Source organism: Staurois parvus, unplaced genomic scaffold (assembly GCF_062004578.1).
Source record: "Staurois parvus isolate SC_StPar_1 unplaced genomic scaffold, SC_StPar_1.0 ptg000638l, whole genome shotgun sequence".
Taxonomy (NCBI): Eukaryota; Metazoa; Chordata; class Amphibia; order Anura; family Ranidae; genus Staurois; species Staurois parvus.
Genome location: NW_028318434.1, coordinates 183,387 through 200,113, shown reverse-complemented (window position 1 = coordinate 200,113; position 16,727 = coordinate 183,387). Strand labels below are relative to the sequence as shown.

At 47.7% G+C, this 16,727-nt stretch overlaps 1 protein-coding gene across 3 annotated transcripts in view; it reads left to right on the top strand.

Moving 5' to 3' along the window:
- LOC149449063 (uncharacterized) overlaps positions 1-15,581 on the top strand; it is a 128,750-nt gene extending 113,169 nt beyond the window's left edge. For 2 of the 3 annotated variants that reach the window (XM_089693861.1, XM_089693860.1), the window contains exon 2: positions 12,735-15,581. In XM_089693861.1, coding sequence (XP_089549987.1) covers positions 13,066-14,295 — 1,230 coding nt within the window. In that variant the 5' untranslated portion in view covers positions 12,735-13,065 and the 3' untranslated portion in view covers positions 14,296-15,581. Of the gene's footprint in view, positions 1-5,184; positions 5,379-12,734 lie in introns of those variants that run through there. The other variant, XM_089693859.1, reaches the window with a different exon arrangement.
- Positions 15,582-16,727: the final 1,146 nt, after the last annotated feature.

The following is a 16,727-nucleotide window of genomic DNA, read 5'->3' as shown; positions in this document are numbered from 1 at the left end:
CCCACACTGCCCCCTGTCCTCCCTATTGTCCCCAAACTGCCCCCTGTCCTCCCTACTGTCTCCCACACAGCCCCCTGTCCTCCCTACTGTCTCCCACACAGCCCCCTGTCCTCCCTACTGTCCCCCACAATGCCCCCTGTCCTCCCTACTGTCCTTCACACTTTCCCTTGTCCTCCCTTCATTCCCCCACACTGCCCCCTGTCCTCCCTACTGTCCCCCGCAATGCCCCCTGTCCTCCCTACTGTCCTTCACACTTTCCCTTGTCCTCCCTTCTGTCCCCCACACTGCCCCCTGTCCTCCCTACTGTCCCCCACACAGCCCCCTGTCCTCCCTACTGTCCCCCACACTGCCCCTGTCCTCCATACTGTCCCCCACACTTCCCCTTGTCCTCCCTACTGTCCCCCCACACTGCCCCCTGTCCTCCTTAATGTCCTCCACACTGCCCCCTGTCCTCCATACTGTCCCCCACACTGCCCCCTGTCCTCCATACTGTCCCCCACACTGCCCCCTGTCCTCCCTACTGTCCCCACAATGCCTCCTGTCCTCTCTGCTGTCCCCCACACTGCCCCCTGTCCTCCCTACGGTCCCCCACAATGCCCCCTGTCCTCCCTACTGTCCCTACAATGCCCCCTGTCCTCCCTACGGTCCCCCACAATGCCCCCTGTCCTCCCTACTGTCCCACACACTTCCCCTTGTCCTCCCTACTGTCCCCCACAATGCCCCCTGTCCTCCCTACTGTCCCCCACACTGCCCCCTGTCCTCCCTATTGTCCCCAAACTGCCCCCTGTCCTCCCTACTGTCTCCCACACAGCCCCCTGTCCTCCCTACTGTCTCCCACACAGCCCCCTGTCCTCCTTACTGTCCCCCACACTGCAAGCTGTTCTCCCTACTTTTCCCACACTGTCCCACCTGTCCTCTCTACTGTCCCCACACTTCAACATGTCCTCCCTACTGTCCAGCACAATGCCCTCTGTCCTCCCTACTGTCCCCCACAATGCCCTCTGTCCTCCCTACTTTTCCCACAATGCCCTCTGTCTTCCTTACTGTCCCCCATACTGCCCCCTGTCCTCCCTACTGTCCCCTACAATGCCTCCTGTCTGATCTACTGTCCCCACACTGCCCCTGTCCTCCCTTCTATCCCCCACACTGTCCCGTCCTCCCTATTGTCCCCCACACTGCCCCCTGTCCTCTCTACTGTCCCCCACAATGCCCCCTGTCTTCCCTAATATCCCCCACAATGCCCCCTGTCCTCCCTACTGTCCCCCGTCACCACCCCCTGTCCTCTCTACTGTCCCCCACACTGCCCCCTGTCCTCCCTACTGTCCCCCACACTGCTCCCTGTCCTCCCTACTGTCCCCCGTCACCACCCCCTGTCCTCTCTACTGTCCCCCACACTGCCCCTTGTCCTCCCTACTGTCCCCCACACTTCCCCTTGTCCTCCCTACTGTCCCCCACACTGCCCTCTGTCCTCCCTACTGTCCCCCACAATGCTCCCTGTCCTCCCTACTGTCCCCCACAATGCCCCCTGTCCTCCCTACTGTCCCCCACACTGCTCCCTGTCCTCCCTACTATCCCCCACACTGCCCCCTGTCCTCCCTACTATACCCCACACAGCCCCCTGTCCTCCCTACTGTCCCCCACACTGCCCCTGTCCTCCATACTATCCCCCACACTGCCCCCTGTCCTCCCTACTATACCCCACACAGCCCCCTGTCCTCCCTACTGTCCCCCACACTGCCCCTGTCCTCCCTACTGTCCCCCACACTGCCCCCTGTCCTCCCTAATGTCCTCCACACTGCCCCCTGTCCTCCATACTGTCCCCCACACTGCCCCCTGTCCTCCATACTGTCCCCCGCACTGCCCTCTGTCCTCCCTACTGTCCCCCGCACTGCCCTCTGTCCTCCCTACTGTCCCCACAATGCCTCCTGTCCTCTCTACTGTCCCCCACACTGCCCCCTGTCCTCCCTACGGTCCCCCACAATGCCCCCTGTCCTCCCTACTGTCCCTACAATGCCCCCTGTCCTCCCTACGGTCCCCCACAATGCCCCCTGTCCTCCCTACTGTCCCACACACTTCCCCTTGTCCTCCCTACTGTCCCCCACAATGCCCCCTGTCCTCCCTACTGTCCCCCACACTGCCCCCTGTCCTCCCTACTGTCCCCACACTGCCCCCTGTCCTCCCTATTGTCTCCCACACTGCCCCTTGTCCTGCCCACTGTCCCACACAGCCCCCTGTCCTCCCTACTGTCCCCCACACTGCAAGCTGTTCTCCCTACTTTTCCCACACTGTCCCACCTGTCCTCTCTACTGTCCCCACACTTCAACATGTCCTCCCTACTGTCCAGCAGAATGCCCTCTGTCCTCCCTACTGTCCCCCACAATGCCCTCTGTCCTCCCTACTTTTCCCACAATGCCCTCTGTCTTCCTTACTGTCCCCCACACTTCCCTCTGTCCTCCCTACTGTCCCCCACACTGTCCCGTCCTCCCTATTGTCCCCCACACTGCCCTCTGTCCTCTCTACTGTCCCCCACAATGCCCCCTGTCTTCCCTAATACCCCCCACAATGCCCCCTGTCCTCCCTACTGTCCCCAAACTGCCCCCTGTCCTCCCTACTGTCCCCCGTCACCACAACCTGTCCTCTCTACTGTCCCCCACACTGCCCCCTGTCCTCCCTACTGTCCCCCACACTGCTCCCTGTCCTCCCTACTGTCCCCCGTCACCACCCCCTGTCCTCTCTACTGTCCCCCACACTGCCCCCTGTCCTCTCTACTGTCCCCCACACTGCCCCCTATCCTCCCTACTGTTCCCCACACTGCTCCCTGTCCTCCCTACTGTCCCCACAATGTCCCCCGTTCTCTCTACTGTGCCCCACAATGCCCCCTGTCCTCCCTACTGTACCCCACACTGCTGTCTGTCCTCCCTACTGTACCCCAGACTGCCGTCTGTCCTCCCTACTGTACCCCACACTGCCGTCTGTCCTCCCTACTGTACCCCACACTGCCATCTGTCCTCCCTACTGCCCCCCCCCCCCCACTGCCCCATCCTATCTACTGTCCTCTGCTCTGCCGTCTGTCCTTCCTACTGTATGTGGGTGGGGGGCTTATTGGAATCTAAAAGCCCCCCCATGTGAATGAGTATGGGGTACATGGTACTGCTACCCATTCACAAAAAATAAGTGTAGTGTAAAAATGACAGGAGACGTTCTGTGACAATTTCTTTATTAAAAATAACAATTTAAAAAAATGTCCCCCGAATAGATCCAACGTCACTCACAATGCCCGCCGCCATCGCTACCCGGAAAAAGGAAAAACTTGTGACTCCGGCTCCCGCCGTCTGACAGCTGCCCCCTCCATGACAGTTCTTATATGCAGTCATGACATCACATCTCTCCGCCTACAAGGCCTTGCTGGACACACAGCAAAAAGACACAAAAGATGCCCCTGGAAACGGTTTGGGAATTTCTCGACTTATCCGTGTGTCTATGGGGCAATTGTTAGTGTTCAGATCAGCATTTTATACCAGATATTTATTTCCCCCCAAACAATTATATATTTTCTGAAAGCAGAGACCCTGGAGATTAAATGGTGGCAGTTTATCAAATGCATATTTTCAGGGAAAGAAATCCATTGAAATGAATGTTAGTGTGTGCAAACTCCGTATAATGCCCATTCATTGGTGAGATAGAAATGATGACGTTGCATCGAGTAAACAGATACCAAACATGTCCAGACTCCAAACTGTGCGCACCTATGACATGGCAAAGAACTACGGGGGCTGAAATCTGCCATAGGGGGCGCTCTCCAATCCTTTACAGGTCATCAGGTTTATATAATGTGTAGTAACCTGTGAATGATGGCCCTCGACTTATTCCTCTCACTCACACGTGATGTGCCATGCAATGGCTGCTTACATACGCTTGTGTGCTCATTTACATTTGTTTGTATGTGCGGGGGAGGGGGGGGGGGGTAACTATATACCAAGAGAGCTAACACGTCCTCTATGCAATAGCATCAAGCAGCTGGCAAGACCTCTTCATGAAGACCTCAGGGGTCTATTAGACCCCCAGTGTTTCCCCTGACCTCCACTGCTACTAACCCAAGACCTCCTCATGAAGACCTCAGGAGTCTATTAGACCCCCAATGTCTCCCCTGCCCTCCACTGCTACTAATCCAAGACCTCCTCATGAAGACCTCAGGGGTCTATTAGACCCCCAGTGTCTCCCCTGACCTCCACTTCTACTAATCCAAGACCTCCTCATGAAGACCTCAGGGGTCTATTAGACCCCAATGTCTCCCCTGCCCTCCACTGCTACTAACCCAAGACCTCCTCATGAAGACCTCAGGGGTCTATTAGACCCCCAGTGACTCCCCTGACCTCCACTGCTACTAATCCAAGACCTCGTCATGAAGACCTCAGGAGTCTATTAGACCCCCAATGCCTCCCCTGCCCCCCCCCTGCTACTAACCCAACTACAGCAGTCGGGAATGACGGCTCTGAACCTGGAAGTGACAGAATGTTTGTCATTTTGGGGTTCAGGCATCACAGATGAGATCGGGGGATCAGATCCTCTCCAAGCTCCTCCTGCTTAGTAAGATGAAGTGGTTTACCGATGTTCCTCCGTCCTGGACATCCTGGAGGAAACACGGCAGGCACCAGCAGGGGGGAGGGGCGGCACATTCTCTGTACTGTAAAGTGATTGGCTGCTTCTACAGCTGCCCGGATCAATTTTACATGACCGCTGGCTGAAATAATAATACAAACCTCATTTGTGTTTAACCCCTTGAATACCAGAAGGATAAGAAATGTACCTTAGTAGACGAGGGGTCGGGTAATGAGGTGAAGCTCTCCTGACTTCCATCAGCCAATCATGTGGAAGCAAAATTGCATTTTTTACATTTTCTTTGCATGTGATTGGATATTCTTTGTAAAGTCAAATTTCACCGCATTCACTAAGCTCCGGGGGAAAGTTCTGTGAAAAGTGTAAAGTGAACAGCCTAGTTGTATTTAGTAAATCCCCCCTCTGTCTGTACACAGAACTGTCCGGAATGCAGGTGTGGGGCCAATAATGATGCAGACAGCTGACATACATGACATGGATCCTAATACCCCTCCCCCTCCTCTCCCACCCTACTTAATATAGACCAGCAGACTAGAATATCCTCCTGCTCCCCCCTGCACGCTGACACAGGATGGGGGATGGTGGGGGACAAGGCAGAGGGGGGGCATGTTCTCATGGAAGATGACTGAATGAGATTTTGAGCTTCACCCTTGTCTTTGCTGGTATATGGAAGATCACTTGGTGGTGGTAATGGAGCTGAACCCGGCAATGAAGCAGATCTACAGTACAGCTACCATTACTGGTCCCTCAATGGTCCCAAGGTCAGTGCAGATCTCCATAATGTTCCTCTCTGCCCCCCACCAACTTCCTTCTAACCCCCTCAACAGAGCTACGACCTTCTTTTAGTTTTGTGTTATTAGACCTCAGCAGGCAGTTGTCACCGACAATCTGTCCAAGAGTTCCCTTTATTGTCCCAGCACCTCAATGCATCCTTTGACCCCCCCACCCTAGTAAAACACTCCCAGCACACAGCTAACCCTTTGATCGTCCCTCATGTTAACCCCTTCCTGCCCAGTGTCATTAGCACAGTGTCAGGGCTTTTTTTTAGCACTGATCACTGTATTGGTGTCACTGGGGATGTCAGTGACACCAAGTCAGTTACCCCCAGTGTCAGAACTCCCATGCCAAAATGAAAAAAAATGGTGTGGGGGCTCCACAAAATCCATACCAGACCCTTATCCTAGCATGCAGCCCCGCAGGTCAGGAAAGGGGAGGGGAACGAGCGAGTGCCCCCCTGTACCATATCAGGCCACATGCCCTCAACATGGGGGGGTGCTTTGGGGCAGGGAGGCTCCCATCATCAGAAACAGAGACTTTTTAAAAAATAATTTTACTGGTGCTGCAGCGGCAGTGGCGGTGATGGCGGACATCGTGATTGGTGTTGGATCTACTGCGGGGGACATTCTTTTAGTTTTTCCTTTAATAGAGGACTTGTCACAGACCCTGTCCTGTCTTTTTTCACACTACACTTTTTGTTTTTTTGTGAATGTGTAGCAGTACCATGTACCCCATACTCCTTCACATGGGGGGGGGGGCGGGATCTCGGGTCTCCCTTGTTAAAGGGGCCTTCCAGATTCTGATAAGCCCCCTGCCTGCAGACCCCCAAAACCACTAGCCAGGGTTGTAGAGAAGGGGCCCTTGTCCCCATCAACATGGGGACAATGTGCTTTGGGGAGGAGCCCCCCTGCCCCAAAGCACCCCCCCATGTTGAGGGCATGTGACCTGGTATGGTTCAGGAGCGGGGGGCACTTGCTCCCCCCCTTTCCTGACCTGCCGGGCTGCATGCTCGGATAAGGCTCTGGTGTGGATTTGGGGGGACCTACAAGCCATTTTTTATAAAAAAACTTTGGCGTGGGAATTCCCATCAAAATCCATACCAGACCTGAAGGGCTTGGTATGGATGGGAGGGGGGACCCCATGCCGTTTTTTGATTATTTTTTAATTGCCGGCAATTCTTTTACATTCAGCTGTCAGTGGGGAACCCTGCAGACAGCTGAAACATTGCCGCATGGTTGTCACTACTAAAATACCGCATGACTCCATCAAATACCTCCTGCAGTATTTTAGTGGAATTCACTTCTTCTGACCTCCGGAACGGATTAATTGGTTTTTAATGCATTCCTATGGGAAACCGCGTTTCAGTTTATTAATTTTTTGCTATACAAAAAGTCCCGCAGAACGAATTAAATTCCTAAACGGAGGTATGCCTCTGTGTGTGTATATATATATATACAGTATGTGTGTATTTACATAGACATGGCTTAGTCTGTATATTCTAGGGACATGTGGTGTCAATTAGTCGTACGTTGGCTTGCACCCCTCCCCCGAGGTTGTATGAGGATAAGGTCTCACATGCATTTAGTACATAAAGGTTTAAGTATGTATAAGTTAGGAATGGAAGTCCTTTACACTGTAGGATTCCCTGATTAACATATTCAAATGAAAAAGGAGTTTACATTGAAATCCATCTATTGGCGTCTGTAATATGATGGGATTCAGATGATAGGTAAAGTTCTATTCTATCATGTATATCATTGCTTTCACATGGACCATGCCATCCCCCCACCTCTGATGGAAGATCAGTGTGGCTCTGAAAAGGGGCCCCGAGTATTGGATTTCAGAGAAGGGAGGGGAGCAAGGCTGAAAGTGTTTTCCCTGCATAGGCATTTGTCTCCAGAGACTCCAGTATAGTGGGACTATAAGACGCAGGAGGAAACCCAGCTCACTTTTAGGAGAAGGTGGGGGCTGAATTGCTCCTAACAGAGTACAAGGAAGAGAACAAAGACTGGAGGGGAGACGCTTCCATGAGGAAGAGCTGCCCACTGCTATACACACACATGATTCCACACAATTCCTATCTCAAGAATATAACTACACTTCTATTATTATTAGTTTTCATTCTGGATTTGAAGATTATTCTTGTAAGCTTGCTTGCTATTTCATTATTAAACCCATTTTCAGTTTTTACACAAGAATTGGAAGGACTTTCTATTTTGGACTTTTCTCCCCAATATAAGTTTACAGAATATGGAGACAATTTCGATATTGAACCCATCCACATACAGAAAGAGAAGGGCCCATGGAGATGGCACCGTGTGTGTTTAGTATGACTTTAATGAAGAGATTGCATTGCCCTCCCTGAGTCTAGCACTAGTTCCCCCGAGTAGATGTCTCTCCATTGTCTGGATGTATTGGGGACAGTCGGGGTTCACCTCTCGCCCGCTGATTTTCTAAGGCAGATGGATTCCCTGTTTGTTCTTCTAGAGGGTCCTTACAAAGAGGTTCTCACTCTTCCGGGTCCATTATTTCTGATTGAATTTGAAAGGTTCTAAGTGGATTGAACAGATTGTTTTTCAGGCCTATGAATTACGTGACAAAGTGCCTCCTTTCCATTATTGAAGCCCACTCCAGTAGTGAGCACTTCTTGGGCTTCTCATCATCAGGTTCCTGTGTCTCAGATCTGCAAGTCCTGCTCTTCAATGTAGATGTCCTCTAAGTTTTACAAGGTCCATGTATCGGCCAGTTCATCCATTTTGTTCACCAACCTGCAAAACCTCTGCTGCAGCCAGAACTCATTTATTTAGTGGTGGAATCCCTACTGTCACTAAATGAGAGTTTTTGGTTTGGTGGCTAGGATACTGGAAGCCTCCGCCATCCTAGCAACCGAGGAAGCTGTTCGGACTTTAGCAACCAATGATTGTCACAAAGCATCATTGGCTGTTACGTAGGTTTCACCATAACAACCCATGATGCAGTGCAAGTGCCTGCATCTTAGCAACCAATAAGGTGGTGCCGCACAGTTCCACTGGTTGCTAGGACACAGGTGGCCAGGGTATGGGATTTAGCGATGAAGTAGTGACATTTAGACAATTAGTCAATGACCTCACCTGGAAGCCCTTTATTTCACTTTCAGCTGTCAGCATGGGAAATGTCATTTGTGGACAGAATATGTTGGGATAGTCTTGGTGGTCCGTGTGTTTTCTTTGGCAAGTTGGAGGAACATAAAACACCGGATGCCATGATTATTATCTATGATGGGGTCTTTGTTGTTGGTTAGACTTTATCATGGTGTTTATTTTCTAGTTGACCTTTTTCTTGTAAATGAGTAACCAGACATACTATGTACCTCTTACACATTTATGTAGGGGGGCAGATGTCTGGGGGCCCCTCTTACAAATCTTCCCTGCAGACCCTCACAACCACTGAGCTAGAATTGGGGGGAAGAGGCCTTGTCCCCATCAACATGGCTAGGCAGCCTGTGGTACCCTTCTCATGTTGAGGGCATTTGGCCTGGTATGGGTTAGGTAGAGGGCTACCACTTGCTGACCCCATCTCCTGGCCAGCCAGGCTTCCTGCCTAGATATGGATTAGCTATGGATTTTGGGGAGTCAAGAATAAGGGTCGGGTATGAATGGTGAGAGGAATTCAAGCCACTTTGTATTGTTTCTCTCTGATTTTGTTTTTCTACATTCTACAGGTATGCCATTTGACAGGCAGGTCTGAAGCATTACTAAAGGATTATTTTTTTAATTAAAATAACACACGTGGTACCCTTACCTGCTCCCTGCAATGGTACTGCACAGAGCAGCCCCAAACCTCCTCTTCTGGGGTCCCTGCTGGATATTTTAAGCTCCTTTTCTTCAGTTTCTTCCCTGTAGCAAGCCACTTGCTCTGGGGACTGGCATGTGGACTAGCTCCCCAGGGCCGGTCTGCGTGTGTCTATAGATATACACAGAGTGGCTCGGCCCCACCCCCTGCTCTCAGGATCTACCTGACAGTAGAAGGAGCCAATGGTTCCCACTGCTGCCCGATCCTCCTGTGAGAAGAGAAAGATGGGAGAAGAACTGCAGTCGGGCTCAGTGCTGGATCAATGCAGGACTCAGGTAAGTGTTTGGTTGGGACACAGAAAGTGGCAGAACATTGTTTACCTTAATGTGGGGAATGCTTTAAGGGAAGAAAAGATTTTATCTTCAGGGCCAGTTCCCACCATAACCACCTGCAGACCAGTGAGGTGCCCATACGTTGCCGGACCTTCGCTGGTGATACTGGGATGATGGCTGCAGCTGAAGAAGTCATCCCGGTGTTGTTTATTAGAGCCGAGGGTCTGCTTTCTTATAAAAGCAATCCAACCAGATAATTAGCCGCTGGATTGCTTTTACAAGCAGCGGGAGGGGACCTCCCCCCTTCCACCACCTTCTGTGCCCTCTCAGCCTCTCCTGTCCCATAGAAGCAAACAGAGGCCAGATTGGCCCTGATGGCCTCCATGATGCAGGAAGATGGAAGTGATGAGCATTCATGCCTTCTGGTTTTCTGGAATATAAAATGGTAAGGCCCCTTTCACACCGGGTGTGCCCGTCAGCGGATCCTCTTGCTCAGCGGGGGATCTGTCTGCTGATCGCTGTTGGGCAAATGGATGAGAAGCCTGCGTCTGCTTCGCTTATACAGAGCGGACATGGACACGGCCCGCTGTCCTCTATGGGCGGTCAGACTGCCATGTGATCCGATCCAATGGACAGGAGGGGAATGGATCCCCATCTGTCTCTTTTTGGTGGATTGGATCGGATGTCGGCGAGTGTAAAGGGACACATATCCGTTTACATCTGCCGCTCCATAGAGGAGAATAGAGGTTCTGATCGGGTCCGGACCCAATCGGAACGTCCGTGTGAAAGGGGCCTAAAGTATCTGATTACACTGATCTTGGTGCGATCAGATGTTAAGGGCAGAGGAGAGATTTGGAGGCTAATACACCCCAGATCTCTCCATAAAGAGTACCTGTCACTGCCTATTGCTATCACAGGGGATATTTATATTTTCTGTGATACCAATAAAAGTCATCCAAATGAAATGTAAAGCGACAATGTCAACAAAATAAATGGAAAGAAATATGCAGCCCCCCCGTGCTTGTGAGCAAAAGGTGAATGCACGAGACATGCCGCACGCTTTCAAACAGCGATGGTCCCACACATGTGAGGTAACACCGTGAACATCAGATCGAGGGCAGTAATTCTAGTACTAGACCTCCTGTGTAAATCTAAAGTGGGGCCCTGTAAAGGCTTTTATAGCATCTCCTGTGGATAATGACATTTACGTCATTTGTGGCTGTTGCAGGCGTGCGCACTTTTAAAGAATGACACGTTTGGTATCTATTCACTCGCCGTAACATACATTTTTAAAAATGTTACCAAACAATTTGGTGTTACATTGTATTTTTTTTACATCAAAATTTTTAAAATGCAATGCTCTGTGCGTTCCAGTGCGATTCACATGCTATCTGGGTGCAGTATGATTTCACACCATTCATTTGAATTGGCTGAAATGGCACCAGACCACAGCTAAAGTTGTGCTTGGACTACTTCACAAAACACACAGCAACCGGACCGCATGGAACGTCTGTACTTCTGTGCCATGCCATCCAGTGCAGGAAAATGCCCTGTGATTGTGGCCTGCGTTTGGGGTGTCGTTAGCATTGCACTGACACCAGGTGGGGGACACAAACATGGACCTCAGATTTCCCACATCACATTCTGGTGTCAACTGGCCCTCAGAACCACTCTAAACGCATAATCTTCATAGATATTGGGACACGATTGTCGGCACCATTAATCAAGCTTTTTTCAATGACATCAAACTGAACCCAAACCCCTTCACGCCTGAAGGTACAACAAATGTTAATGCCTAAGCACAATTTTGCAGCTTTGACATGCGTTAGTGAAACCGTCATCACAACTACTTTGTGCATCCAGTTGGTAAATGGTAATGGACGTCTCCTGATTTTATTTTTATATGATCAAAGGAAAACAGGCCCAAAATAGTGAAAATCATTTTTTCTAAAGTTAGCTGTATATTTCTTGCTGCTGCCATAACCCACCACCAAAGGACAACCCCCAACAATTCTCCTGCCCCCGACGATGGCAGCAATACCTCGTATGTGTATGTTAGTTGCTGTTTGTACCCGTAGTACAGCCCAGGAACAGTACTGCGCAGTTTTCTTTACATTTTTTTTTTTACCTACTAAAACACACCGACACTAACTGACACTGATACTAATTTACATAAATAAATAACCCCCCCAAAATACTGACTCTGACCTTAACCTTTGACCCTGACCTTGACCCAAACACTAACCCTGGCACTGTCCTAGATCAAACCTTCATCTACGTATTTTTTATTTTTTTTTATTTTAAATTACTGTTATTATTATTATTATTGATTGATTTTTTACACACTGTTGTTTGTCTCTCTCTCTCCTCTCAGAGAAAAAAAAATGTAAGAAAACACGTGGGGCGAGCTTCACAGTGACTCCTCACTGTGATAGCCAATCAGAGGCTCACAGCGATCAGGTGACCCAGAGTTGGGAGTTCTGAGTTTTGATCATTAGTATGGGACCCAGAGGTCTCAGTGAGACCCCCGCCTCTGTGCTGGGAGCTGGTCATACGGCGTGCTCCCACCACAAAGACAGATATGCAAATATGCGGCCCCAGGGAAAATAAACCCAGTCCGTTGGGGCCGTGTATTTGCGTATGCTCGGTGCCAAGGGGCTGAGCAATGTGTTCTAGGTACCTTAGAAGGTGTGATTACACAGACGTATACTAAGGTGGCCATATCTAGGGCTTTGTGTCAGGCATGGAAACTTATCTTGCTAGACTGGGAATCTCCAACCCCACCCAGTTCCCAGGAATGGCTTCACCATATGAACATCACCCAGCATTATTTTCCAGCATAGGGGGTTGCCCTGGAAAATTTGACAAACTGTGGGATAGATGGATGAGTACTCCGGGTCTAGCGCCCATTGAGCTAGTATTGTATAAGATGGTAATGTGATGCAAGGTGTACTCCTATACTTTTGAATTTTAACATATTATTTTTCTATCCCAAGTGGACCATGATGGCTGTGAAAACCCAATAGCATAAGGCTGTTGTGCGCTATGTTACACGTTTCTGACTTTGGATGTGTTTCATTATCTGACAATGCATGTCGTGATACTGATTGTACTCAGATGTCAACTCTGCAATGTTTTGGATGTTTTCATAAATTTTCTTTTTAATTAAAAAAATATAGAAAACATCTTTATTTAGCCCTTTATATGGAATTCTGACTTTTTTGTTTTTCTGTACAGGTGGATTGAAGAACCAAGTTTTCGGTCATGCTGGTCTTCATAAGTACAACTCAGTCACATGGGAAACGAGCCAAATGGATGTCTTAGGTGACTGAACGTCTTTATTGTAGTTCACTGGAGGATTCACACAGGACACAAGACATATCAGTGTTCTCAATGTTGTAAATGGTTTGGATCCTCTTCAACATTAATCCCCCCTCAGAGGACAACAGGAGAGAAGACATTTCAGTGTTGTGGAAGTGACAATGCTTTACAATGTAGTTCAACCCTTGCATCCATAACAATTATTTCAAAAGCTATTTCTTGTTTGGATTGTGATAAAGGTTTTACAATGAAGGCAAAACATATCACACCCCAGAAGGGTCACACTGAAGAGAAACCTTTTCAGTGTTCTGAGTGCAACACAGCTTTTACAACAAAGGGTAATCTTACCAAACACCAGAGGGTTCACACCGGAGAAAAGCCATATCAGTGTTCTGAATGTGATAAAACCTTTACATCGAAGGATCAACTTATCACACATCAGAGGAGTCACACCGGAGGGAAGCCATATCAGTGTTCTGAATGTGATAAAACCTTTACATCGAAGGATCAACTTATCGAACACCAGAGAATTTATACTGGAGAGAAGCTATATCAGTGTTCTGAATGTGATAGAACCTTTACATCGAAGGATCAACTTATCACACACCAGAGGGTCCACACTAGAGAGAAGCCATATCAGTGTTCTGAATGTGATAAAGCTTTTGCAATGAAATGTAATCTTATGAAACACCAGAGGATTCACACTGGAGAGAAGCCATATCAGTGTTCTGAATGTAATAAAACCTTTAGATGGAAGGGTTATCTTCTCACACACCAGAGGATTCACACTGGAGCAAAGCCACATCAATGTTCTGAATGTGATAAAGCTTTTAAAACTAAGTCAGAGCTTATCACACACCAGATTGTTCACACTGGAGAGAAGCCATATCAATGTTCTGAATGTGATAAAGCTTTTACAATGAAGTCCAGTCTTATCACACACGAGAGGATTCACACTGGAGAGAATCCATATCAATGTTCTGAATGTGATAAAGCTTTTAAAAGGAAGTCAAATCTTATCACACACCAGAGGATTCACACTGGAGAGAAGCCATATCAGTGTTCTGAATGCAATACCACTTTTAGAGAAGCATCATCCCTTATCAGACACCAGATGATTCACACTGGAGAGAAGCCACATAAATGTTCTGAATGTGATAAAGCTTTTAAAACAAAGTCAAGGCTTATCATACACAAAATAGCTCACAGTGGAGAGAAGCCATATCAGTGTTCTGAATGTGACAAAACATTTACAACCAACAGCAGTCTTATCATGCACCAGTATACTCACACTGGAGAAAGGCCATATCAGTGTTCTGAATGTGGCAAAGCTTTTGCATATAAGCTTAGCCTTATCATACACCAGAGGAGTCACACTGGAGAGAAGCCATATCACTGTTCTCAATGTGACAAATCTTTTAAACATAGAGAACAACTTAACACACACAAGAGGGTCCACACCAGAGAAAAGCCGTAGCCACGTTGTGAGTGTAACAGATTTTTTTACATAAGTCACATGTGATAATACACCAGAGGATTCACAGGCTTCAGCTGCAGGAGGTAATGGGGAGAAGGGGGGTTTAAAGGGGTAGAATCCCAAGACTATTTTACCTTTTGACTATTTTCATCAGACAAGTATCAACAGTGAATTGTGTTTCCTAATGATTTTAATCTCTATCCTTTTTATGGAGCTTTGACTGAACATGGAATATATTTTCATCATTCATTAACTGAGCTGTGTTCCCAAATGTTTTCTTCATTGTCAGATCCTGGGCTAATGCATTACCAACACTGCCTCAGCACCAAGACTAGGTAATGGTCAAGTGGCATCTTACCAAGCCTCCAAAGCCTCAGTGGGAGAGACTTTTCTAGATTCTGCTGACTATTCCAATATCCGTCTAGCTTGAGGGCTCCAGCTACGCTCACCTTGTCCACGCCTCCCTTCACATATTCCACCTCCCCTCCAATGATCAATGCCTTATTTCCAGGTTCCTCCTCCTCTTATGGATGACAGCTTTACAGGTAGGACTGCAACAGGGACAACAGCCATGGAGAAATCTCTGTTCAGTGAGAAATCAAATTCCTAAGCTGGTGTAGACCTTCCAACACCAATTCACTGCTCTTTGTTTGGGATGTGTTCAACAGTACCACTTACACCCAGCTGGCTGCTTGTCTTCCATCTTGTCCTGCCACAAGTCCAAGGGATTCCATCAGGAGAAGATTGGACTTCCTTATTATATTGTCTCTCTGTTCAGCTATTGCTCCTCTCCATAGACCAATCACATACTACGACTGCATCTTCTGGGGGACTGAAATTCCTCTGACTCGGGTTCTCTTCAATGACTCTGAATAGTCAATTCTCTTTTTTTGGGTAGATATTGTTTGTGAAGAACCCTTTTTTGACCCTAGAAATATTCTGATGTTGACCCTAAAGTGTAACTATGGTTAGAATTAATATTTACATAAAGGGTGCAATCTGTCCTGAACCACTTATGGTGATGTCCCAGTTCAGCACATTACACCTTTAGGATTTGTAATCTACCCAAATGTATTATACATCAGTTTTTCATGTCAGAGGGCTTTAATGTGGTAGAAAATGAGGATACGTATATTTTATTTGTTTTTCTAGGTAACACTTGTGATGTCACTACACTCCTAATGTAAATACGGTGCAAAAGAATTCTGTTTTTGTTGCTTTTACAGTGTTCTCCTATGCAGCGATCTGTTAAAACATTGAAAGCCCGGGGGGGGGGGGGGGGGGGGGGTGATGATTCCGGTTTGTGTGCTTAGTGCTGAATGCCGGCTGTTACAGAGCCTCCAATACCTGGATCTGGTAAGACCGGTGCTGCTTTAATATGGCCCTGGGACCAATAGCCACTATCCCAGCTGAGACTCAAGTGGTTGTTTTTCTGAGTCCTTCTTGTAACATTTTATGACTTGTTGATCCTGCCAGTAGAGCCGTTATTTTTCTACTTCCTGAAGGAAGGAAACCATCCTAAAAATGGCAGCTGGAGGGGTTGAGACAAATCAAATAACACTGCTGGGGTGCATACAACTGTCAGCTTTTATTCATATGGTCTAAACCTTTGTAGAAAGGAACAAAACTGTTGCTGGAACTGCTTTACAAGTGTCAGTTGAAGTTGATTTGAATGTTTTTTATCCCTTACTGAACCATTTGGCATGTTTAACCTTCTTCCTCTCCAGGCCATTCTCCAGTTTTCAGCACCGTGACATTTTGACTGACAATTACTTGGTCATGCAACACTGCACTTAAATTCATTTTATATCCGTGTTGTGATAGATAGACATTTCTTTTGCTGATATTTAATCATTACTGTTTTTTTGTATTTTCTCTATGAAAAGAGGAAATTACTTAACATTTTGAAAAAAAAGTTTCCCTTAGTTTCTGCTCTAAAACTTTACAAATAAATAATCTTCCTTCTTAAATGTAGGCCAAAGTATATTACTCTACTTTTGTTTTTGGTAAAAAAAAATATATTATTTAGTGTGTGTGAAAGTTATGGAGTCTCCAAACTATGGCAAATACACTGTATTTCAAGGTTACCAACCCAGATGTTGTGAAGGCCGGTCACATTTCTTGAGGTCCTAAAATGCCAGGACAGTACAAACACCCTCCAAATGACCCCGTTTTTGGAAAGTAGACACTCCGGGGTCTTTAGTAAGAATTGTGGCTATTTTTGTTGTAGTTGTAATTTTGTGTCACTTTTTTTGAAAATGAAGCAAGTAAATAAAAGATGTTTTCTTCACATAGTTGTCATTTTAACAAGTTATTTCTCACACACGGCTTAGGTATACTTACAATTACACTCCAGAAAACTTTCTTCTACTCCTCCTGAGTAATACATAGAGGGGCCCTGTGACGGAGGTGTGGGGGGAACAGAACACACG